Source organism: Xenopus laevis, chromosome 7S (genome assembly GCF_017654675.1).
Source record: "Xenopus laevis strain J_2021 chromosome 7S, Xenopus_laevis_v10.1, whole genome shotgun sequence".
NCBI classification, from domain to species: Eukaryota; Metazoa; Chordata; class Amphibia; order Anura; family Pipidae; genus Xenopus; species Xenopus laevis.
Genome location: NC_054384.1, coordinates 94,820,805 through 94,847,032, shown reverse-complemented (window position 1 = coordinate 94,847,032; position 26,228 = coordinate 94,820,805). Strand labels below are relative to the sequence as shown.

The window sequence follows — 26,228 nt, the reverse complement described above, 5'->3', positions numbered from 1 at the left end:
CTGCCCCTAATTTACATATGTAAATTAGGATTCGGTCGAATCTTTCACCAAGGATTTGGGGAGTCGGCCGATTCCCAAATAATGGATTCGGTGCAGCCCTAAAAAGAATAGAAGAGAGAGACAACAGGGAGAAAGAAAATCAACACCCGTATTATCCTGGTACTGACTTGTGCAAAGTGTATCCTTTCTTGCATGTGCACTGAAACCCATTGGGCAGGTCACTACAGTTCTGGGTCTCATTGCAGTCGTGATGTTGATTCAGACACTCGTTTTCAGGGGGGCAAGACATGAAGGCCCAGTCAGAATCATCTGAGAAACACTGTTCTCCTGTGGGACAGGCAATAATTATTATGATGGTTAAAGGAGAACTAAAGCTTAACTAAAGAAGTAGCTAGAAATGTTGTACATGATGTTTTGTGCTTCTGTACCAGCCCAAGGCAACCACAGCCCTTTAGCAATAAAGATCTGTGTCTCCAAAGATGCCCCAGTAGCTCCCTATCTTCTTTTCTGCTGATTCACTGCACATGCTCTGTGCTGCTGTCACTTACTGAGCTTAGGGACCCACTCACAATATACAGTACACATAGAATAGAAATTTCACAGTATAAGGCTGATTAGTAATTAATACAGATAATTACTACATGGCAGCACAGAAACCAGTGCAATTAGCATCAGAATTTAATAATCAGCCCTGTAGCATCAGCTTAATTTACAGACCAACCTCATTTTCTGATGGATAATTAGTGACGACCCCTAAGCTTAGCTTCTCAACAGCTGCTCAGAGCCCACTGAGCATGTGAGTGTCACAGACACTTTCCAAGATGGTGACCCCCTGTGACAAGTTTGAAGTCCTGGATCATTGCTGCTATTGACAAGCTGAAACTTTAGGCTGGTGTAATAAGTTCAATATATAAAATATGGCATTTTTAGCCACATTTGTTTTTAGGGTTTAGTTCTCCTTTAATGGGTCCCCCTTTGCAAACATACACTAACATGCAGAACAATAAAAGCAGTGAACTGAAGATCAGCTGTTAGGAAATGTAGTTTAATAAGACCTAAAGAGCCAAAAAGAAATTTTCCCTGAACAATGATTGTCAGCATTAACAAACATACACCATTGTTAAAAAAATCATAATTCCCAAATATTTTCCCGATACAATTGCTATTTTGTTAAATCTGCAGTTTTTATAAGCTGCAGAACAGCAGTCATAAATGATGAACGGTTGAGTGTACGGTTAATGACCATGGCTATTAACCCTGAAGGGAGGTAAAGTTTAAAGGGGAACTATCGCAAACATGAAAATTTAATTTAAGCTTCCTCATACTGAAGTAAGAAACTTTCTAAATACCATCAATTAAATATTCTGCATTGTTTCTGAAATAATCATGTTTATCTTCACTATCCCTCTCTCCACTGTTTCGATTCATTCTGTCTTCATGCAGCAGTTGGGTGTCAGATGAATGATCCAATATATCTTATAGGGGTCTTCCTTTCCTAGCAGATGTATTAGAGCTCATTTTAATAACTGATTTCATTAAAAAGAAAATGTAACAAAATAACTGCCTTTTGCACAAATCCTGCTTGTAGAGAGACAGAATTTCTGGTGATTTTAATAGAGTGAGCGCAAATACCTCTTTTAGGCAAAAGGAGCCCCCCCTATAAGATATATTGGATCATTTATCTGACACTCCACTCCTGAATGAAGACAGAATGAAGAGAAACAGATGCTGAGAGAGGGATAGTGAATAGAAACGGGATTATTTTAGAAACGGTACAGAATTTTTAATTGATTGTATTTACAAAGTTTCTTATTTCCGTTTGCTGAAGCTTATATTAAATTTTAATTTTCACGATAGTTCCCCTGTTACAAGGCTGCAGGCTGGATGTCTGAGATGATGTGCCCCAGTTCTAGCAACCAGTCAGCAGTAAGCATTTACGGGAAAGTAAATATTTGATAAATATGCCCAGAGTCTCATACCCTTGAAAAAGACTAAATTCACTCAAGTTCTTACCTTGTGTATGGCCACTAAGACCCCCTTCCATGCATTCCCCTTCCCCGTTGCCCTCTCGGCGGGCGCACCATCCACAGCGGGGGTGCTGGATACAGGCTGCGCAGTGAGTGTGACGGGAACAGGAAGGGGAACAGCTCTCTGTCCCACTGAGGACTCGGCCACAGGCACCTGCAGCACAGCGCATAGGCAGGAAAGTCGGGCTCATGCACTGTATGGAGAGAGATAAAATAATGAGAGAAATATAACCAACAAGAGAAAGTAAATGAGATAAGGAAAACACATTTCATTTCACTGTATTGCCTCTAGGGATGCACCGAATCCAGGATTCGGTTCGGGATTTGGCCAGGATTCGACCTTTTTCAGCAAGATTTGGCTAAATCCTTCTGCCCGGCCGAACCGAATCCTAATTTGCATAAGCGGAAATTGCGTCTTTTTGTCAGAAAACAAGGAAATAAAAAATGTATTCCCCTACCAACTTGCATATGCAAATTAGGATTCGGTTCGGTATTCGGCCGAATCTTTCACGAAGGATTCAGGGTTCAGCCATCGATGCATCCCTAATGGCCTCTGCTTTACACTATGCAATAACAGCTGCAAAATCTCCAGATAGTAACCAGATATCTGCTTTAAAACAAAAGCATGGTAAATACAATGGCATCTTCTCAATACCTGACTAAGAGCCACACTCCAAACGCACTGCTGCCAGCCCCCATCGGCACCCTTCGAGCTCAGGCAATCATGGCACTTGGTGTGATTGTGACAGGGAGTTGGACAAGGAAGAGGAGGAGATGATTCCACCGGCATTGGAGATACATTCAGCAAGGAGTGGCTAAAACAGGTCCAGTCATAAGTAGGTTGCACACTGAGAATCCGGCGTGTCTCCCCTGAGAAAGGAGACAAAGGGAACATTATTAAAGGGATATTGTCATGGGAAAAAAATTATTTTTTTTCCAAAACACATCAGTTAATAGTGCTGCTCTAGCAGAATTCTGCACTGAAATCCATTTCTCAAAAGAGCAAACATATTTTTTTTTATATTTTATTTTGAAATCTGACATGGGGCTAGACATATTGTCAGTTTCCCAGCTGCCCCCAGTCATGTGACTTGTGCTCTGATAAACTCACTCTTTACAGCTATTCTGCAAGTTGGAGTGATATCACCCCTCCCCCCCCACCCAGCAGCCAAACAACAGAACAATGGGAAGGTAACCAGATAACAGCTCCCTAACACAAGATAACAGCTGCCTGGTAGATCTAAGAACAGCATTCAATAGTAAAATCCAGGTCCCACTGAGACACATTCAGTTACAATGAGTAGGAGAAACAACAGCCTGTCAGAAAGCAGTGCTTTCATAGTGCAGCACTGGCTCTTTCTGAAAGCACATGATCAGGAAAAATGACCGGAGATGCGCCTAAAGACCAATATCACACCTAAAAAAAATACACTTATTTGTTCAGGAATTATATTATATCGTAGATTTTGTGTAAAAAGTGTGATTTAAAAATAAAAACATCATAAAAATCATGATAGAATCCCATCAACAACAAAGCTGTGTGTGCAGGTCACATAAAATGCACATCGAATGTAATGTTCCTGGCAGTCTCACCTGTGCGCTTAAATTGCCGGGTCCACATGCACTTCCCAGAAGCAGTACATTTGTGGCAGTCAGAGGCTTCACATGAAATCTCGGAGCAGTTACTGGCCAAGAATATCTCCCTCTGATTAATACGACAGTCATTTTCAGAGGTGCAGCTACCGTCATTACCAATGCAGGCCCCCTCGGGGCAGTTTGTGCACCATTTACAGCGCGGGGAGCCCTAAAGGAGAGGGAGATATGAAAAGAGTTACTCTTCTGCTGCACTTTATCTGTTCCTGGACTTCTACTCCCAGATTCCTTGGCAGCCAGTTATGTGAGCTGCCAAGGATGGATAGATAGGCAGGGTGGGTCCCTTCTACAGAAAAGTCACATATTAAAAGAACACCGATTTTCATTAAATGGGTTTAAAATAAGAGAACACTGTGTATGGGATTGAAGTGTGAGGGAGCTGCATATGTGCTACTAGGTTAGAAAGCTGAGGTAGATAGAGCAAGTTCAGTGTTTTGAATTGTTTTTACCGAGGCAAAGGGGAACTTAATTAGTCTGAACAGATCTTACCATGCATAGTACTTCTCTCCCTAACATCCTCATATACACAGTGGTATTGCACACTTCTCTCCCAAAACTTATGCACACAGTTATTGTTAATACACAGTCAATACACATGTATAAAGGAGAAGAAAAGGTTAATGGAGAAGGAAAGGTTAAAACTAAGTAAGCTTTATCAGAAGGTCTATATAAATACACCAGTAAACCCTCAAAGTAATGCTGCTCTGAGTCCTCTGTCAAAAGAAACACAGCATTTCTTTCCTTCTATTGTGTATACACGGGCTTGTGTATCAGACTTACTTCTTTCAGCTTAAACCTCCAGAGCTTGGGGTTGAGCATGCTCAGTTTGCTCCTCTCCCCCTCCTTCTCCCTTCCTGCTGTAATCTGAGCCTAGAGCTAGAGACTCAGGCAGGAAGTGATGTCACGCCAAGCTAACATGGCAGCTAACAGAGAGAACTTCTAGAGCTGTTTACTCAGGTATGGTAAAACATTCTACAGAATAAATATAGTGTTCTAGCTTGCCCTATTGTGGGCAATAAACTGCATTGGTAGCTTTCCTTCTCCTTTAAAGGCTACTCATGGCAATCCCAGATGGTCCATACATTTTACTCAACAATTATTTACCGCCCCTTACCATTGAAAGCTGGGCACTCATTGAGCGAGGGTGCTGGGCCAGACATTCACTGCAAGTCTTTAGTCTCCTGCAATCATCTGCTGACCGTGGCAAAGGGAAACAAGATGTGATGGGTAGGGGGCAGCCAGTCCTTGGAACAAAGAATCAAAATATGGACTTGTTAAATACTGTTCCTGATGGGAATAATCCATAAAAGAAGAGGTGGTAATCAAACCATCACTGTACTAACAGCAACCCCTTCACAAAGCTCCAACAATTAGATCCAAACAACTGTGGTATTGGGTTATCACCTTTGGAAAGTACACAAGTACAGTGCTCATAAGGATGAACACTGACCATACTAATCCATTCGCCTGCTTGGAGATCTTTTACCCGGACACGCCTTTAGTACTCAGGTCAGCCAGAACATTCCTGAGCAGCAGTTGGCTTTTGCTTCTATAAACTGGTTAAAGGAGCAGTAACACCAACAAATGAAAGTGTTTTATAGTAATAAACTGTTGTGCTGAACTGATAAAAGTGGGTAAGCTTCAGAAACTCTAATATAGTTTATATAAACAAGCTGCTGTGTAAAAATGGGGGCAGCCATTCAAAGCCGAAAAAGGAGAAAAGGCACAGGATACACAGCAGATAAGAGATAAGCTCTGTAGTATACAATGGGATTCCTCAGAACATACTGTATCTGTTATCTGCTGTGTATCCTGTGCTTGAATGGCTGCCCCCATGGCTACACAGCAGCTGGTTTATATAAACTATGGTTGTGTTTCTGAAGCAAACACAACAGTTTTACTATTGCAGGGTAACACTACATTCGTGGCATTCCTTTAAAACGGTTTCATTTTTTGGTGTTACTATTCCTGACCTGACAAATCCTATAACCCTCAGTTAAACCAGTCTGTAGGAATAGCATACATTACCTATTGGCAGTATCTGCAGATACACAGCTGTGTTGGCACCAAACACAACTGCCCAAGCTCTGGCTACAGGTGGCATTAGTGCTGAACAACAGGCAGGGGTCGGAGGGTACAGTGAGGGTCACCATGCGCCCTAGAGCCACACCGTTAAATCCTCCAGAGATGTAAAGCCGGCTACCAACAACTGCTACAGTATGGCCTATAGATTTGTTCATAGGGACCCCCAACACCATATCTAAGGAGAGAAAGCAGAAAATGTTATTTATTTATTTCGCTCGCCAATGTTGTTTAGTGTCCCGCATCCCAAAACTGCACTAAACATTTATATGTCTTTCCACTCACCACTTCGGTTGGGGCGGATCCAGGAATTGCAGTGGATCTGGTAGAAGAGAATATGATTGCTGTATTCTTGTTGCTCAGTGCGTCCACCAACCACTATCATTGTATCCCTCAGTATGGCAGCAACGTGGAAAAAGTGAGATAAGGGCTACCAAAGTGAACACAAAAAACAATGTTAGGCTAGGGATGCATAAAGCAAGGATGACCAGAAAGAAATGCACTCTGATTTGACACACTGAAAAATATTTACTCTGAAGAGCAACACAGGAAAGGAACACAGAGTACAGTTAACGAATAAAACATATAACCATGCCTTCAAATGCTAGGGACACATGACAACAAGAACGACACAGCTATTAACATTAAAGGAGAAGAAAAGGTTAAAACTAAGTAAACTTCATCAGAAAGGTCTCTATAAATACACCAGTAAACCCTCAAAGTAATGCTGCTCTGAGTCCTCTGTCAAAAGAAACACCACATTTCTTTCCTTTCTTCTGTATCAGACTTTCTATTTTCAGCATAAACCTCCAGGGCTTGAGCATGCTCAGTTTGCTCCTTTCCCCTCCCTGCTGTAATCTGAGCTCAGAGCTATAAGTGAGTAGGGAGAGACTCAGGCAGGAAGTGATGTCACAGCAAGCTAATATGGCAGCTGCTGTCCTAAACAAACAGACACAAGAGTCTACAGCGGTTTACTCAGGTATGGTAAAGCATTCTAAAGAATAAAAATGGCTTTCTAGCTTGCACTGTTGTGACTAATCTATTGGCAAACTGCCTTGTTAGCTTTCCTTCTCCTTTAAAGGGACAGCATTTGCCTAAACATTTGCCCATTAAATAGGACTTGTGTTGAAATTACATTCTGCCTAAATCAAAATGTTTCCTTTTTTGCCATTATAAAGCACTAATTTGAAAGTTGGACTATGTTTGCTGAATGCATCTCCCCCTTTCTTTATAAACAGAGGAATTTGTTCAAAGCTCCCTATTTACATTTAAACAAACAAACAAACCTCTCCCTTATCTAAGCAGCAGCCTTCGAGATGCTCATCATTAGGGGCTTCTCAGTGAACCGGTAATGTGTTTCATCAGCTACTTTGACGTTCTTTGAGACCAGAAGTGACAGGAAGTACTAAAGTGAAACTGGTTTCATATTCTGGTTTAGCGTCAAAAATAACAGGAAACATAGATATTTCTTAATTAAAACAATAGGCAAGAAATATTTTCAGCACAAATTGAAACCCTGTTCATTCATCTCATGTTGAAAGGGGATCAGAAAGTGCAAGTACAAAAGGGGGTCAGAAATTTTACTAGAGAGAAAACTAGGAAGTGTACAAACTGGATGCCGCTATATACATTATTACAACAGGTCTCTGCATTAAACAGTCAAAAACATTAAGCATACAGTTTACATGAATTTTAGGACGTACTATGGATGAGATTGCCCACATGGACTGCCTTCACACACAGGGAACCTGGAAAGCCACACTATGGGGAAAATTTACTAAGCGTCGAAAAAATTCGTCAGCGACTGCTTCGCAGCCATCGCAACACTTCGCCAGACGTGAATTCGCTCGGACAACGCTAATTTATTAGAATGCAAAATTTTGTCCAGGGCGCCGAACGCTGGCAAATTTTTGCTAGTGTTACTACGGCATTCAAAGCGAAGATGCGCCAACGTTGGCTAATTTGCGCCAACGTTGGCTAATTTGCATACGGCGTGAAATGATAAAGTTGAATGCACGTATATTTTGCAGCAAATACATTACATTACACAAGTCCAGGAAACCTTAATAAAAGAAAATAGAGTTGTTATATTGCCCTACACATGAGCCCACTGTATAGTTTATGTGCCATATGTTAGAAAATGTATGAGGTAACCCGGCTACCCAAAAAAATTTAAGGAGTTTTGCAGCCTATCACTCTGAAAAAAGGAAAAGACGCCAGCGTTTTTTAGGACTAAAAACTGTGGAAGATCGATGCATTCCTAGTCTGAGCTGGCGAAGGCAAGTCTGGCGAATGAGGTAACGTTCAGTAAGATCTACATCTTAGTGAATTTGCGGAGTTGCGTCCATTCCCCAGAGCAAAAATTTGCCTGGCGTTAGAGTGCGAATCAACGCTAGCGTCTATCTCCTTCGCAAGCGAAGTGACGCCCGCGCCCGTTTTGGTGCTAGCTTTAGCCACTTTGCCCTATAGTAAATCTGCCCCTATGTATGCACACTTTTATGTATATGCACTTCACAAAATGTGACTGTGTGTGCAGCAAGCCTTACATTACAAGTAGTTCTCTCACCTTTCTCCCTTGAGAGGGCGCAAGAAGGCTCCAGGTAAGATTGGGATAATACAAGCTGTATAGTTCAGCAGAAGCCGTAACTGCCTCAACATGAAATCGCTGCCCGCCAAACACATAGAAGGCATCAGTAGCCTCATGGTACACAGAAGAATGGGCATATAAACCTACGGCATGAACAGAAGTGTAAAAGCATGTCATTCACAGGGACATCATAGGGTATTTAAAACAAAATGTAAATGAGCGTTTGCTTGAAAATACACATCTTTCCATTAATTAAGCATGTAACTACAACTGAAAGAATTGTCAGTCCTCTTTCTGTTTAACTGGTTCTCAATTAAAGGAATAGTTCAGTTGTAAAAATAAAAACTGGGTAAATAGATAGGCTGTGCAAAATAAAAAATGTTTCTAATATAGTTAGTTAGCCAAAAATTTAATGTATAGGATGGGGTGACTGGATGTCTAACAGAACAGAACAGAACTTCCTGATTTTCAGCTCTCTAACTCTGAGTTAGTCAGTGACTTGAAGGGAGGCCACATGGGACATGACTGTTCAGCGAGTTTGCAATTAATCCTTAGCATTCAGCTCAGATTCAAAAGCAAACAGGTATGACTCGTGTGGCCGTCCCTCAAGTCACTGATTGGTTACTGCCTGGTAACCAATCAGTGGAAACCAAGAGACCTGCAAAGCAGGAAGTAGTGTTCTGGCTATTATGTTAGACATCCAGTCAGTCCAGTCTTTATACATTACATCTTTGGCTAAATAACTATATTAGAAATATTTTCTATTTTGCACAGCCTATTTACCCAGTTTTTATTTTTATACTGAACTGTTCCTTTAAGAAAGCCTTGTATACTTCTTCGCAGATCATCCCATTGGGTTTTTTTTTTTTAGAAACATGGTTATACATCTCTTTTATGGATATCTAATGGTCCCCATAGACGCAAAGATTTTTCTTGCCGAACGACCCATTTTAGCGAAGTCCGACCAATCCTTCGAAATTATTGTGCGGTTAGTGGGATTCAAACGATCGCACATCTTACGATTTTTCGGCTGACATCTGTCAGAAAATTGATCGGCCAGGTTAAAAAATCTTTATCGGCCCCAGTGCAATCTATCTATGTTTGCAGGGACAAGCAGGCAGCTACACTTTGTTTTCCTGGCAATATCGCCTGAAATTGTCTTTTTAGTTGATGGACAATGCGTACGATCGTTTTGAGATAATCGTGGTCTCGCGATGACGATCGGATCTTTTAAAAATCTTTACATCTATGGCCAGCTTAAGAGTATATAGAATGAAGTCCCTCACCAGTAGGAGGAGTTCCAGTCTGATGGCCCACCTTCCAGGTTTCTAACTCAGTGCTGTATTCCAGGACACGGTTATTAAATCCATTCTCAGGGGAATATCCACCAATAAGGATAAGGGAAGTTCCGCGACGAGACGTGAGTGTATGACCAGCCACTGGTGGCACTAGGGGGGCCTGTTAGGAGGACAGTTAAGTCTCAATGACTACATAACATGAAAAAAGGAAATCTGAACAGCAATAAATCATAACCAAAAGAGTTCTCAGTATGTGGCTAATTATAGGATTTACAGCAGAATGTTGAAACACATGAAGGAACAATGGGTAAATGCTAAAGCAGATACAATTTGGAAGAGAAAGAAAATGTAGAATGTAATACTCACAGATTCTAATCTCCATTGAAGAGTGGTGAGGTTCAGCACCCAGAAGTCATTGGATGCTCCTCGGGCAGTAAGTCCACCCACTACATACATAGCATTTCGCAAGGAGTTATACGCTGCTGCATGGAAATACCGTGAACTTGGGCCAGGACCCCCTCCCTCTGTACCGGCCAGCATCTGTGTCCAACGCCGTTCTGAGATAGCGTATCTAATGATCAGTAAAAAGATGGTATGTTAGTGTTGAGGAGATAAAAAACAGGCATTGTATTTAGCAGGCATTGTATTTAACAGGCAGAATTTAATAAAGTATATAAAACCTCAAGGATAGTGATGAATAAAATGTGATGTTAAAGGTGTACCCACCTATACACGCTCCCCAGCACTCCATCCCTTAGTGATAGGCCACCGAACATCCAGAGTGTGTTGTCTGGGCCCTCTACCATGGTGTGGCCCAGTCTGTGAAGAAAGCGGCTTGCAGTATCCTTGAGGGAGGAGGAAAGGTCAGAGGTTACGAAATATTTTGTCGGTCACAGCTCCCTATACTCAAAAGAAAAAGTTCTCTTACCGCAGTTAACTGAGGGTCTATCAGATTCTCCCATACAATCTTCCCTGCCAGCGGCAATGAACAGTCCTCCCCAGCATAACCAGGATAACAAAGGCAAAAACCCAGGGTCTGCAGGGAAGTGAGATTTATTTCAGTATAAAAGTGAAACTGATCTATTTCAATTTTTGTCCACCTGTAGGACTCATCAACATGACTGTATAACAGTGTTCCTTAACCTTTCACTCAGGAGAACCAAAATGAACTGGAAAAGTTAACATATTTGGGCAGAATCAGGAATGCGACTTATCCTAATAACGGTTTCCTACTGAAGGAGACAATTTCAATTTTCAATCAAATATTCTATTATATTCACTAAGGAATGAGACATGCCCCATTGCTTTGGATGAATGATTGATTAGTCAATGCAAGGAAAGATGGGTGTTAGCCTGAAAATAATGTCTGGTGGGGAAAAAAAATTACCTCCCTTTTTTGACATAAGCAAATTCAGTTGGACTCATGCAGTAAAGGGGTGTAAACCCTATTTTTTTAAACACCACTCTGTCAAATTAGTTATTGTTTAAATCTTTCCTCCGCCTACTATTCTACCTCGTATCACCACCCCCAGTCCTCCCTCTCTTTCCCCTAAAGAAAAAAAAAATGTTTAAGAGAAAAAAAAAACGAAATAAAAAGGCCCCTGCCTGTGACTTGCAAAGAGCATTTCCTTATCACTCCTTATGCTGACAAATTAATTCACCCCTCCATCATCTTGTTCCATGCTGAAGTGCTGCATTCTGGGATTTTACATCCCTCTGCTTTTCATAGAATCAGTGCACTGTCCATGATGGAAAGCAGAGGGCCTTCAAGTCCTAGAAACCATCACTCTTATAAGGAACAATCGGAGCAACCATTATGCATTTCTGGAACAGCCCAAGGGCAGACACTGACTATCAACTCCATGGTCTCTTTAAGGGTAAGGGCACACGGTCTGATTCCGGGATATTAGTCGCCCCAGCAACAAATCTCCTCTTCTTTGGGGCGTACCTTCCGGCCAGCTAGAATGAAAAATCGACAGCGGAGATTCGTTTTTTCCGAAGTTGCCCAAAGTTGCCTCACGAGGAAATTTTGGGCAACTTCGGAAAACGAAACGCCGCAAGTGCCATCCCGATGGCTATTTTTCATTCTAGCCTATGGGAAGGTAGTTCAGGGAGATTGTTGGCCCGAAGAAGAGGAGATTTGTCGCTGGGGCGACTAATCTCCCAGAATCTGCCCGTGTGCCCTTACCCTAAAAAGAACATTCAAAATGTGAAATTCTCACCTGATTACAGACACCCTGTCCATCCTCTGCAGAGCAGTTTTTGGGACACACCACACGCTGGCAACTTGGGCCAGACAGAGGGTTCCGGCAGACACACCTATGCCCCTGGCACACCTGATTGGGGCCACATGGTGGATAACACAGATGCACTTTATATGTGGCATTAAAACCTCCTGGTTCAGTGTTGTTGGCTTCATAATACACTACTAGGACACCTGGAAGAAAGATGTCTGTCAGTTGTGGAAAGCTTAGACTACAGGTTAAAAACACTCAAATTGTTATTAATGGTTCATTCTAAAAGGCAGCAGATATATTCCTAAAATAATTTTACCTGTAGTGGCCTCAATGGTTATCGGTGCTGCTCCTCGCCCCTGGCCACAGAAAGCCCCAAGTAAACTGCGGTCTGACTGCAAGAGGCCAGTGTCTAGGAATCCAGGAATCCCATCAAACATGTACACATAGCTGTGCTGTGATCCAAAGCAACAGGTCAGACAAACCGGCAAAAATGCAAGAGAAAAGTGAAAGTGAGGTTCAGAAAACAGATAAATTTATTATATATTGATCTGAAGAATGCTGCAATATTTCACTCACCGTGCAATTAACTCTTATGTCAGGCTGCAGCGTTAAAGTCAGTCTAGAACAGTTAACATCTGGGTGACAAGGCTTGGCATTTTCAGATACACTCAGCACCCACAGACAGTATGAACCAGCGGGAGAGCCCAGGGCAGAGGATGAAACACTTGGGATGAACTGTCGGCCCTGGCACTCTAGATAACATGTTCCTCCATTCCTAAGGAAAGATGGATGCTCAGATGCTTGACTCTTAGGGGCAGATTTATCAAGAGTCGAATTGAAAATTCGAATTTTTTAGTTTTTTATGGCCAAAACTGTCAAATTCGACTAGGAAATTGTTAAAATGTGATTCAAGTTTTTTTAAAAATTTGTATTCGATTCTCAAGATTTATCATACTCTGACTCTTTAAGAACTGGAATTCGACTATTCGCCACCTAAAACCGGCCAAATTGCTGTTTTAGTCAATGGGAGACGTTGTGGGATCAATTTGGAGTTATTTGCTGCTTTTTCGGAGAAAAAACTCGAATTGAGTTTTTAAAAAACTAATCCAATTGAGTTTGGGTCGATCCTATTCACCAGAGTTTAGAAAATACGATTTTTTAAATAAATTTCGATAGGTCGTATTTCGAGTTTATGGGAGTTTTAAGAAAAACTTGCATGAATTCGAAATTCGATCCTTGGTAAATCTGCCCCTTAGGCAATGACTGCAAACATGAAGTTTAATTACAATTTCTTGTAAGTGACACAACTAATCCCACTCACACCTCAACTACATTTAGTTTACACAATATTTTATCTGCAAAGCAGCATCAGTTAATAGATATTTTAATGTAGTACTGCATTGTACTACCGGTGAATTATTGTTTGTCTAACTTCCATTCCCCCTGTACATTCCATCTACAGTCAGAGCTGCCATTATAAATCATGGGGCCTCATTATACTCAATTAACAAGACCCACCCCGACAGGAGGCCCAGAATATTAGACAAATGCCTATCCAGGCCTCAGTCCTTGGCAACTATGTAGGCTGTGACCCCAATTAAAACAAAATTACCCACGTTCTATCTTGCCTAAGGTTCATTTCAGTGTAGGCCTTTAAAGGTATAGTAACACCAAAAAAATGAAAGTGTGTTAAAGGGATTCTGTCATGATTTTTATGATGTATTTTATATTTCTAAATTACACTGTTTACACTGCAAATAATTCACTCTACAATATAAAGTGTAATTCCTGAACCAGCAAGTGTATATCTTTTAGTTGTAATATTGGTGTGTAAGTGCATCTCAGGTCATTTTGCCTGGTCATGTGCTTTCAGAAAGAGCCAGCACTTTAGGATGGAACTGCTTTCTGGCAGGCTGTTGTTTCTCCTACTCAATGTAACTGAATGTGTCTCAGTGGGACTTGGATTTTACTATTGAGTGCTGTTCTTATATCTACCAGGCAGCTGTTATATTGTGTTAGGGAGCTGTTATCTCGTTACCTTCCCATTGTTCTGTTGTTTGGCTGCTGGGGGGGATAGGGAGGGGTGATATCACTCCAACATGCAGTACAGCAGTAAAGACTGACTGAAGACTGTGGCAGCACTATTAACTGACGCATTTTGAAGAAAAAAAAGTTTTTTTCCCATGACAGTATCCCTTTTAAGTAATGAAAATATCATGTACTGTTGCCATGCACTGGTAAAACTGATCTGTTTGCTTCAGAAACACTACTATAGTTCGTATAAACAAACTTCTGAATAGCAATGGCGGAAATTGAAAAAAGGCTTTATGGCACAGGTTAAATAGTGGATAACTTATAACACCATTATGTTCTACAGATCTTATCTGCTGTGTAATTTAAGCCTTTTCTCATTTGAATGGCTGCCCCCCATTGCTACACAGCAGCTTATTTATATAAATAATAGTAGTGTTTATGAAGCAAACACAGCAGTTTTACCAGTGCAGGGCAACACTGCATTATATTTTATTACTTTAAAACATTTTCATATTTTGATGTTACTGTTCCTTTTAATCTCCTAATGCCAAGGAGCCCCAAACAGGATTCCCTCCTTGATGACCGCTCAGTTCACAGTTTCACTAGAAATAGCTGCTCCATGTAGCCCAGATTATGTCTCAGTCACATCATGCTTCACTTTAAACAATACCTTGGATCACCATAATATCCAGGCGCACACTTCTCACAGTGATCCCCTTGGGTGTTGTCGCTACAGTAACATAATCCTGTTTCTCTGTTGCAGTAGCCCAGGTCAGCCGTCCCATGCTTATTGCATATACACTCTTGGCACCCAGGCTTTTGGATGGCACTTCCAAAACTGCCAGCCTGGCACTCCTGGCAATATTCACCTTGTGTCCAGTCTGTTGCATGTAAGAAAGCACATATCAAAGGTCCATACAAAGAGAGGGCATACAACAGTGTAAAACTGAACGCGGTATTTATAAAAATACATTTTTCCTTCCCCTACTCCAGTGACTGGCCATAAGCACAGAGCATCTTACCCTGGCAGGAATCACAGATGCCTCTGCCATGTTTGCAGGTGCTGTGAAAGTGGCATCCACAGTCTACGTTGCATTCTACTCCACTCTCATTCACTGCTGCGTAATCCGATGTCCAGCCAAGGTCACACACACAGGTGTAAGAGGGAGGCCCATTGCATGTTCCATGAGAGCATTCATTATAACACCTATTGAGACACACAAGACATTTAGTTACAGCTCAGAACACTACTAAGTCAACTGCATCTATTTGAAAATACAGATCACTGGTCTACTCCATATACACTGAATAAACAGGCAAGCTAATGACTCTTTCTGCACTTACGTTTGGTTGCAATGTGTTATTCCATCACCACTGTATCCGCGATTGCAGTGACATTCATAGGATTCAGGAGTGTTTCTGCAAGTGGCATGCGGATGGCAGATGGCCATCTCCAGCCTACACTCATCAACATCAGGGCAAGAGGAATAGGACCACTGTGCTGGCTCTGCTGGTGCAGTAATTCCGGTCAGTGAAAGGGCTTGAGAGCAATTGGAATATCTACGCAGGCCAGAGAAATCCCCAGAGTAGCACCTTAGGGAGAGATAGAGAGCACAGGTATCCATTACGTGACAGTACAGACACTGACTGACAGTCGCTATACAGTTGTGTTCAGAATAGAAGCAGTCTGACACCACTAACCTGATCAATCACTGTTTTTGGTAGAAATTATATTTCTACATGGCAAATGATTTACTAGTAAATTTACTAGTAGGTGTAGTAGAGTAAAAGAAAACAAACAGACCCAACAGTCATGACATGCATGCTGCTGATTCTGTGTACTTTAATCATTAATTGAGGCTTGTTCCAAATAATAGCAGTGTGGAGTTCAATTTAGGGATGCACTGAATCCAGGATTCGGTTCGGGATTCAGGTTTTTTCAGCAGGTTTTGGATTCCGCCGAATCCTTGTGCCTGGCCGAACGGAATCCAAATTTGCATATGTAAATTAGGGGCGGGTAGGTAAATCACGTGACTTTTCGTCACAAAAGAAGATTTTTTTTTTATTTTTCCTTTACTGCCCCTAATCTGCATATACAAACTAGGATTAGGTTCGGTATTCGGCCGAATCTTTCGCCAAGGATTCAGGGATTTGGCCAAATCCCAAATACTGGATTTGGTGCATCCCTAGTTCAATTAGTGAGCTCATTCATTCTGTGAAAAAACAGTTGTCAATTTACGGTCCTTATTTATATTGTGCATGCTGGTTATAGTGCATTTCTCTCTGAAAAGCTGAATAAAATGGCTCGTTCCAGACATTGTTCAGAAGAACAGCGTACTTTAATTAAAAAGTTGATTGTAGAGAGAGGAAAACCTATAAAGAAGTACAGAAAATGATAGGCTGCTCATCTAAAATTATCTCAACTGCTTTAAAATGGCAACCAAAACCTGAAAGATGTGGAAGAAAACGGAATACGACCATTCGAATGGATAGAAGAATAGCTAAAATGGCAAAGACTCATCCAATGATCAGCTCCAGGAAGATTAAAGAAGGTGTAAAGTTACCTGTGAGTAATGTTACAATTAAAAGCCACCTATGTGAAGCCAAGCTATCGGCAATAAGCCCCCATCAGTCCCATTGTTGAAAAAAATAAACGTGCACAAGAGGTTACAAAAGAACACATTGACTGGCCTAAAGAGAAATGGCGCAACATTTTGTAGACGGATGAAAGCAAGATTGTTCTTTTTGAGTCTAGGGGCCACAGACTGTTTGTCAGACGCCCCCCAAACACTGAATTGAAGCCTCAGTACAGTGTGAAAACAGTGAAGCCGGTGGCACAAGCATCATGATATGGGGATGTTTCTCATACTATGGTGTTGGGTCTATTTATCACACACCAGGGCTCATGGATCAGTTTCAATACATCAAAATACTTGAAGAGATCATGTTGCCTTATGCTGAAGAGGAAATGTCCTTGAAATGGGGGTTTCAACAAGACAATAACCTCAAACACACAAGTAAATGAGCAACATCTTGGTTCCAGACCAACAAGATTGACCCTGAACTTAATCTTAACTTGAGGGGTGAAAAAATGCTGTTTCTGAAGCAAAAGCAAGAAATGCAGAAGAATTGGGGAATGTAACAGGTGCCAGAAGTTGGTGGACTCCATGTAACACAGATGTGCAGCAGTTCTCAGAAACACTAATTATACAACTAAATATTAATTCAGTCATTCAAAGGAAAGCAAAATCTTGAAACAATTGTCAGTTTATATAGTGAACGTGTGAGTTAGTAAAGAAGAGTGCAAACACTATTTTTTTGAAACAGCCTAATATTAACTTTTCTTTACTTTATGTAAAGGAATAAAACAAATTTGATAGATTTATCTTCAGGTTTTAATTTGGAATAGAATGTGCAGTGTTCCCAATGCTTTTGCGTGTATAGAAATAAAAGCCATTATAAAGATTTTGAACGTTAAATCACTTTTTTTAAACACACTGATGTTATTCTGAACACAACTATACAAGTCTCTAAAGAACATTGGACCATTTTAATAGAAAATTCTCTAAAACTATACAAGAGTGACCTTCCTGAACCACCATAATATAGTACATAGAACTTTATGTGTGACCTAACCCCATCCTCAACCACCATACTATAGTACATAGAACTGTATGTTCTCTCCGATAAACCCCATTTTCCAACAACTATGTCATCAAAGCAGATGAATGAGGTTACTTGTTCCTTGCAGCAGTAGTGAATTTTCCCTAGTTTGGTATACATAGACTGCTTTACAGCTTCATGACTAGTAAGGTCAGACTAAATTAGTCAAGCAACAGACATGGTGACTTTATGATAGTAATCAAGTAATAAAAGAAGATGCCCCATATATGACCAACTGATACCCCCTATGTGGCACCAAAACAACAAAAAGGAGATTTTGTTTACTTACCGTTAAATCTTTTTCTCTTCAGTCACTTGGGGGACACAGGGACCTTGGGTATAGCTAGTACCACTAGGAGGCAGGACACAACCACAAAACAAAACTGACTCCTCCCTCGCTGGCTATACCCCCAGCAGGCGGAGCCTAAAGCCAGTTTGTACCAAAGTCAACAGGAATAAAACTAGATATGGAAATCAATCCAAACGCAATTAACCAAAACATATCTGAAGGAGTGAAGGCCTCAATCCAGGGAGGGAAGCCCTGTGTCCCCCAAGTGACTGAAGAGAAAAAGATTACCGGTAAGTAAACAAAATCTCCTTTTCTCTAAGTCAGCTTGGGAGACACAGGGACCTTGGGACATACCAAAGCTGTCCCCAGAAACCGGGTGGGAAAAGAGGCCTAAGTAGGAACCACCGCAGCTTGCAGCACCCTTCTGCCGAAGCGAGTGTCAGATGCCGCAAAGGTATCAAAGTGGTAAAATTTGGAAAAGGAATGGACGGAGGTCCACGTAGCCGCCTTGCACAGCTGCTCAGCCGAAACTTGGTTACGGAACGCCCAGGAAGTACTCACACCCCTGGTGGAGTGAGCTGTGATTCTGGTCGGTGGATCCTTCCCCTTTGCTGTGTAGGCTCTCTGGATAGCCTGTTTGATCCATCGGGAGATGGCCTGCTTGGTAGCCGGACAGCCCTGGCGAGGTCCTGAAGGGAGCACCAACAGAGCATCACATTTACGAATCTCTTGAACTCTATGCAGGTAGAACTTCAGAGCTCTAACAGGATCAAGGGTGTGCAAGGCTCTTTCCTTAGAATTTGCTGGAGCAGGACAGAAGGATGGGACAACAATTTCCTGGTTAAGATGAAACTCGGAGTCGACCTTCGGGAGGAACGAAGGGACGGTGCGAAGAACGGCCCTGTCCGGATGGAAGACGAGATAGGGAGCTTTACATGAAAGAGCACTGAGCTCAGAGACACGTCTCGCTGAGGCAATAGCTAGCAGGAAAACCGTCTTCCAGGTGAGCCATTGGAGAGGCACTGAGGCAAGAGGTTCGAATGGAGGCAGTTAAAGAACGTGCAACACTAGGGTGAGATCCCAAACAGGAAATGGCGCTCGAACTGGTGGAGCCACATGAGCCACTCCCTCCATGAATGTCCTGACGTCTGGAAGTAGAGCTATACGCTTCTGGAAGAGAACCGAAAGGGCTGAAATCTGAGACTTTAGAGACCCTAAAGACATGCCCAGGGAGAGACCTTCTTGCAGGAACTCCAGAATGTGAGGAATGGAAAACTCCCGGAACTTCACCTTGAGTTTAGAGCACCACTGTCGGTAGGTGGACCAAACCCTATAGTAGGCCCTGGCCGAAACTGGTTTCCGCGCTGCGCACATAGTGTGTGCGACGGCCCTGGAAAAACCCTTCCGTGTCAGGAGTCGCGTCTCAAGAGCCAGGCCGTCAAGTTGAGGTTTCCTGGGCTTGGATGCCGGATCGGTCCCTGGGTGAGAAGGTCCGGCCGTGACGGCAGAGTCCATGGTTCTGCCACAGACAGATTGAGGAGGTCTGAGAACCAAGCCCGACGGGGCCACCTTGGTGCTATCAGAATTAGTGTGGTCTGTTCTCGTCGAACCTTTCGGATGGTTCTGGGAATGAGTGGCAGAGGTGGGAAGGCATACGCCAGTCAAAAGGGCCAAGGGGCCATTATGGCGTCGATGTCGTGAGCCAGGGGATCCCTGTAACGAGCCAGGAACATCGGAACCTTCCTGTTGTGCCTGGTTGCCATGAGATCCACTTCTGGTATGCCCCACCGGAGTGATCACTCTTGGAAGACTTCGTCGTTTAGTGACCACTCGCCGGGGTCGAGGGACTGCCGGCTGAGGAAGTCCGCCTCCCAATTCAGCAACCCCGGAATGTAAATGGCTGACAGTTGAACTTGACGAGCTTCGGCCCACCGAAAGATGAGCTTTATCTCGTTTAGCGCTCCCCTGCTTCTTGTACCGCCCTGGTGGTTGATGTAAGCCACCGCCATCGAGTTGTCCGACTGAACTTTTACCGCTTGGCCTTCGAGGTCTCGTTGCCAGTAGAGAAGACCTAGCCGTATTGCCCGGATCTCGAGCAGGTTGATCTGCAGATGTGTCTCGTGCTGATTCCACTTCCCCTGAGCCGACCGTCCTTCGAGAACTGCTCCCCAACCGAAGAGACTCGCATCCGTCGTCAGTATACGCCAGCAAGGTTCGCCGAGATGTTTCCCCTTGGTGAGATGAGAGGTCTGTAACCACCAGAGGAGGGATGACCTTGTCTGGGGAGAGAGATGTATCTCCTGTAGCAGGGAATTTCGTTTCCAAGAAGAGAGAATGTTCCACTGAAGTTCCCTGAGATGGAATTGGGCAAATGGCACTGCTTCTATGGTGGATACCATAACTCGCAGAACCCTCATGCAGAATCTCGCAGTATGACGTGGCTTCTGAAGGAGACTCGTCACCAATCTTTGGAGGCAGACGACTTTCTCGATTGGGAGAGATATCGTTTGAGATTGCGTGTTGAAGGTCATGCCTAGGAAGACCATGGAATGGCTGGGTATCAGAGAGGATTTGGTGAGGTTCAGAACCCAGCCCAGATCTTGTAGCTTGGTCATGGAAGTCTGTAGAGCTTGCTGAGCCTCCGGAATGGAGGGTGCCTTGATCAGTAGATCGTCAAGGTAGGGAGTGATGTTGATCCCCGCACTGCGAATGTCTGCTGTGGATGCGGCCATAATCTTGGTGAAGACCCGAGGGGCCGAGGTGAGGCCGAAGGGCAGACTTGTGAACTGGAAATGACGGTTTTGGAAGGCAAATCTCAAGTATTTCTGATGCGGAGGGAAAATAGGCACGTGCAGAAAAGCGTCCTTGATGTCGAGAGACATGAGAAATTGACCTGGGGACATTGCCGCGATGACAGAACGTAAGGACTCCATCTTGAACTTCCGAGGACGGAGGAATTTGTTTAGTTCTTTTAAATCCAGGATAGGCCGAACAGATCCGTCCTTTTTGGGGACTACAAAAAGGTTTGAGTAGTAACCCTTGAATCGCTCCGCAGGAGGAACAGGAATAATAACCTCTGCGAGAAGAAGACTGGCGATCACGTCTTGGAATGCTAGTTGTTTGCTTGATTCTGGTGGGAGTCGGGACATGAAAAAACGAGGAGGGGGGTGCAAAGGGATATTGCCTGAGGAATCGACGGTTTGCCTGGAACCGTCTCTCTGGTTTGTCCCATTCTTGTTGGATAATTTGATCAAGCTGAGAATGAGAAGGAAAAACAGGTGATGTCTTACTGTGTCGTTTGAAAAGAGCCTTTGAGGGCTCAGCTGTGGTCTCTGTTTCTTGGAGGTGAAGAGTTTCCAGTACAGATGAAATCAGTGAGTCTACAGACTCTGACGACAACTTATGGGATTCCTCCTCGTCATGGCCAGAACCACAAGATAGTTCACCTTCTGAGTGGTCCTCATCCCCAGAGTCTGGAGGGAAGGGAGACTGGTGTCTGGGAGGAGTAATACTCCTGTCATCAGAAGGAGAGGGAGCCCTGCGTTTGGAAGACCTTGGTCTAGGATTATCTAGACGGGCAAGCAGCTTGTCCAAGGACTGGGCTAATTTAGGAAGTCCAGTAGCCAATTGGGATGCCCATTCTGGAGTGGAATGCTCTCTGAGTGGGGAAGCCGGTCTGCTAGAACCTGGGGAATCCCCTTGATTAGCCTGATGCTGAGGTGGAGTAGATACTGGAAGTTCAGTAACCTGAGACTTACATTTAACACATAGAGGGTCTTTGTGACCTCTTGTTAAACGTTTGCAGCATTTGGCACAGGCTAAATAAGTAATAGAGGCAGTGGGTGCAGCCCTGGAAAAGAGACCCTCACTTGGCCCATCAGACATGATGATGGTTAAAAGTGGCAAGATAGCTCAATTGCTAGGTCAAAGAGAGCGACCCCACCCCCAGAGATCAATAACTACACGCTAACCTGCGATGGAATAGGCAGGGAAGGAGGAGTAGTTGTGTTCTGGGACGTGGAGAGGCGTCTCAGGGAATGCGCGCGAAAAGATGCGCCAGTAAACTAAAATGGCGGCACGCACGGAGGGGAGGAGACGCGCCAGGCGTCTGAGGCCGTGCTGCACAGGCGCGATTGCGCAACGTAAAATTTCCCCGTGAAGGAAGCGCCGTTCTAATGTCGGCGCTTCCTTAATAAGGCACCGCAGTAAGAAGGGGAAGGCGCACCCTTGGCGCCAGTAGCGCTTGTCTCCCCTTCAAGCAGGAGCCTAAGGACCCTGGTAGAGAACACGTTTCCCCCAAAGAAAAAACCCCAAATGAGTAGTTGGGACTTCCTTTCCCTGAGGGGAGAGTAGGGAAAACATATTGGTCCATCAGAGGAATCCTCCTTTCCTTGTGCCTGAGAGAGAAGGATAGGGACTGAGGGAACATACTTACCTCAGGTCCCAAAGGATCCAATACTCTCCTTGTCTGCCGGCCAGCACTTGCTCCTCCTGCAAGGAAAGGAGACATTCTGTGAGCTGGATGGTCTGTGCCAGAGCACAAGATGACCCCGGAGACAGGCTCCCACGTTGGGGGGTAGCATTAAGAGCCTTTACGTTGTGTAAAGGGTCTGCATTGCCCCTGGTGTCAGCTTAGCTGACTGTTAGAGAAGCAAAAATAAAAAACGTCCTAACCTCCTGAGGACACAACTCAAACTGGCTTTAGGCTCCGCCTGCTGGGGGTATAGCCAGCGAGGGAAGAGTCAGTTTTGTTTTGTGGTTGTGTCCTGCCTCCTAGTGGTACTAGCTATACCCAAGGTCCCTGTGTCCCCCAAGCTGACTTAGAGAAAGAAACTGTAAACTATGACACATGTAACCTCTCTTGGTTGGATCAAGGAAGCTACAACATGCAGGTATTTTAATGTGTTTTGTTGTGTAAGGTGACACCATCATCCAATGCGGTTAATGGCTTCTAACTAGCTTCTGAAGTGTCATGGCTTTCAAGGCCAACTAACTCGCCCACCCTATGAATAGAGCCCATAATTTAATCCTTAAGACTTAAGGGAACAAATTGTCCATTGATTAGCAAACCCAGAAGTGTTTTTAGCTTACATCTACTCATGGTGAGAAATATCTTACAGGCAGAAAATACAGCATCATATACAAGGCAGGAGCCTGTGTCTGTGTGTGAGTCAGAATGAAGGATGTGTATTATGTTTCTTACCTTCCCACGGTGGGGTTATCAGAATTCCCACACCATCCGCATTCAAAGTTCTTCAGACACTCGCGACATGTGGTAAATCCAGAGCAATCAGTGCATTGAGGAGCTGAGTGCACACTAAATTAGGGAAAAAGACACAAAAAAGGGTGTAAGAGAAGCAGTGTAGAGAGATGGAAATGGCAGCAAGGGAAAGCAAGAAGAGTGGCATAAGAGGAGCAGAAACGTAAAGATGGGAGGAAGAATGGGGTATATTTATCAAAAAGTGAAGTTAGAGATCGCCACAGTCCTCTAGAGTGAAATTCCGCCACTCTCCGTTCATTTCTATGGCATTTTTAAAAGAATATTTATCAATGGGTGAAAGTGAAAGTTCATCCTGTGATAAATACGCCTTTCAAAATCCCATAAAAATTAATGCAGAGTGGCGGAATTTCAGTCTAGAGGACCGCGGCGATCTCTAACTTAACTTTTTGATAAATATACCCCTATGTTGGAAACAGGAGAGTGATAAAGAATGTGAAAGTACATTTAATAACCAGAAAATCCTTTAATTAAGACAGAATAATGTGGTCGGGCTCTAATACAGACTCAGTATAGGCCACAAACCTACCTGTCATACCAGTCTCGGCATTCGCCGTAAGCATACTTTGCTAGATAAGCTGCAAAATAGAAGCACTTTCCTGTGGACTGACACCAAGCGCAGTGACTGGAGTTGGACAGACATTCGGAACAGCTTTGACGTCTTTAAAATAAAAAAACAGTAAATCTAACGATTAACCTCACAAAAGCAGTATGAAAATCCCTAGAATAAACACAAACTGAAACACTGGTAAGAAATAAATGTTCCACAAACATCAAAAGACCCAAGAAGGACAGGTCAATGGTTGATTGTGCACAGGCACACAGGAAAAATGAACGATAGGGAAAGAAGACAAGCAATGGGGGGGTCAAAAGAAAAGGCACAGGAGCATCTCCAGTAGAAAAGAAACAATTCGGGCAAATGTCCCAAGGGGAAGAGACAGACACAGTGACCAGGCATGTAAAGGCATAAGCACACAAGGTCAGTGTAGTAAAGAGAGGGACGAAAGGTGTTGGAGCAGCATGAATGATCTGTGTTGCCTAGAAGCAAACATGCCTACTTACTGGTTGCAGGCCTTGGGGCAAGCTTCAGTGGTTCTGATAGAGTTACGCACTCGACCTCTCCGACTGCACAGGGAATCCCCTTTCTTGCTACTGTGTGTCTGCCACTCACAATATGGATCCTAGAAGTACAGTGCAAATATAAATGCAGCCCTTTAAGCACACTTAGCCCGTGAGAGGCCAGGCTGCCCCCCCCCCCCCACCAAGCTCGCTCGACCACGACGAAGGGGAGAGAGATGGAGGGGTGGGACCATTGAGCGATGGAGGGGAGGGAGAGTTGAGTGACAGAGGGGAGGGAGGGGTGAGCAACAGGAGGGGGGAGAATGACGGAGGGGTGGGTGATAGGAGGGAGGGGAGAATGACAGAGGGGTGGGTGACATAGGGAAGGAAGGGGAGTAAGACTGAGGGGTGGAACGTGGACTAGGCAGAAGACAATTTTAGAGGTAGCTGCCCAGCGCCCCCTATCATTGCGCCCTAGGCAACTGCCTCTTCTGTCTACCCCTAGTTCAGCCCTGAGCCCCACCATTTTTGGCTAAAATCAACACGAACCTTAGTGCAAGTCTCACATTCTCGGTATTCTTCACACAGCTGACAGTTGCTAGGTGATAAGATTAAGGGGTTGTCCTTGCATGTCTCCGCCCCTTCTCCTGCAAGGCGCTGGTAACACTTAAAACTCTGGGGACACCAGCCACATCCTTGATCCGCCAAACAAGCCAAACAGGAAGGGTACCCAGAGCAATTATCAGATTGGTGCGGCTCCAAGAAAAGAAAAGAGATCTCCTAGGTAAGGGGGCAAAAAGAGCACATAAGAGAAAAAAATAAACACAATAGAATAATCATGCAGCAAAAGATGGTAAAATATAGAGGAATGTAAATATAAAGGGGATATGGTGCAAAGTTTGATCTAAGTCTATACCAACCAGTCAGCAGGTAGCATTTACTCGTCAGAAACAAAATACAGCAGAAACTGGAACACAACATATAGAAACAAAAATGACAAATCTCTGTGGCTTTTCCCTGTTCTCCATAAACAAGGACTTACACTGCCACCAGGAACACCAGTGCGGTCCCACATCAAACTCAGTTCACTTGCGTGTCCATTCCCAGTATTGTTCAGATAACCCTCGATCTGCACTGCATACCGGCTTCCTCGCTCAGCATTTGGGAACAGTTGCTCTCCACTGTTTCTCTGAAGGCGACGCTCGTCTTTTTCCTGGTGTGCAGACCAACGTCCAACTTCTTCCTGATGAGAAGCAATACATTTATGGTTACTGGAGAGAGCAGACAACAAAATAGTTTAATGAGCATTTCAGATTGGTATGTCTTTGTCTGCTATAGGCAATGCTTTCTGGAAGATCATTACAGGAAGTGGTAACATCCATTTTTAGACAGATTAAGACAGCAATCAATTGTGCTATGAGACTTAAAAAAAATCCAAACACAATTACCCTATATCCCATAAAAATAAATATTTTAAAAAGTGAGATCCCATAGAATATCTAAGCCTACCAGGCTGGAAAGACTGCCAGGAGCGCGACCCAAACGGGCAATGACAAAGAATCTCTGGATTCGAACCCAGATAGAGACACGTTCAGGGGAAGAGCCTTGACTCAGCATTGGGTACAGGAAGCCTTTATATACCAGAGACACATCCATCTCTGTGCTGGGAGTCATTGATATTTTTGTATTACGTACTAGAGACACCTGCAACAAAGCAAAGATATATACACACTATTATAGGGATCCACAAAGGATGATGTACAGGATACAAAATGTACTACTGGTACTGGATGATTCTTTGTTGTTAAATAGATTTAAATATATATAAATTAGTGATGTGTTGGTTCGCCATCCTTCCTTACTAAATGAGGATAGGCTTGTTTTATAGTTCTGTTGATGTAAAATCTACCTATATCCTCTCGGGTCTGTAAAGGTTGCAATCTGTGGTGTAACTAGACAGCAAGCAGACCTTGCAACTACTGGGAGGGTCCAAGAAGTATAAGGGGTCTTGCATAGGCCTG

General features: G+C 43.4%; 1 protein-coding gene across 1 annotated transcript in view; it reads right to left on the bottom strand.

Moving 5' to 3' along the window:
* Positions 1 to 26,228, bottom strand: part of megf8.S (multiple EGF-like-domains 8 S homeolog) — a 55,543-nt gene that overhangs the window by 8,868 nt on the left and 20,447 nt on the right. Inside the window, exons 15-38 of the mRNA XM_018228130.2 lie at positions 25,717 to 25,911; positions 25,250 to 25,450; positions 24,757 to 24,987; positions 24,211 to 24,329; positions 23,678 to 23,809; positions 23,074 to 23,187; positions 15,263 to 15,511; positions 14,941 to 15,125; positions 14,589 to 14,799; positions 12,461 to 12,659; positions 12,201 to 12,336; positions 11,870 to 12,084; positions 10,576 to 10,683; positions 10,374 to 10,492; positions 10,014 to 10,218; positions 9,636 to 9,807; positions 8,329 to 8,492; positions 6,048 to 6,192; positions 5,709 to 5,940; positions 4,795 to 4,924; positions 3,621 to 3,831; positions 2,683 to 2,897; positions 2,014 to 2,221; positions 168 to 327 (exon numbers count right to left, since the gene is read on the bottom strand). Of these exons, the coding sequence (XP_018083619.1) occupies positions 168 to 327; positions 2,014 to 2,221; positions 2,683 to 2,897; positions 3,621 to 3,831; positions 4,795 to 4,924; positions 5,709 to 5,940; positions 6,048 to 6,192; positions 8,329 to 8,492; positions 9,636 to 9,807; positions 10,014 to 10,218; positions 10,374 to 10,492; positions 10,576 to 10,683; positions 11,870 to 12,084; positions 12,201 to 12,336; positions 12,461 to 12,659; positions 14,589 to 14,799; positions 14,941 to 15,125; positions 15,263 to 15,511; positions 23,074 to 23,187; positions 23,678 to 23,809; positions 24,211 to 24,329; positions 24,757 to 24,987; positions 25,250 to 25,450; positions 25,717 to 25,911 (4,256 nt within the window). The remainder of the gene's footprint in view (positions 1 to 167; positions 328 to 2,013; positions 2,222 to 2,682; positions 2,898 to 3,620; positions 3,832 to 4,794; positions 4,925 to 5,708; positions 5,941 to 6,047; positions 6,193 to 8,328; positions 8,493 to 9,635; positions 9,808 to 10,013; positions 10,219 to 10,373; positions 10,493 to 10,575; positions 10,684 to 11,869; positions 12,085 to 12,200; positions 12,337 to 12,460; positions 12,660 to 14,588; positions 14,800 to 14,940; positions 15,126 to 15,262; positions 15,512 to 23,073; positions 23,188 to 23,677; positions 23,810 to 24,210; positions 24,330 to 24,756; positions 24,988 to 25,249; positions 25,451 to 25,716; positions 25,912 to 26,228) is intronic.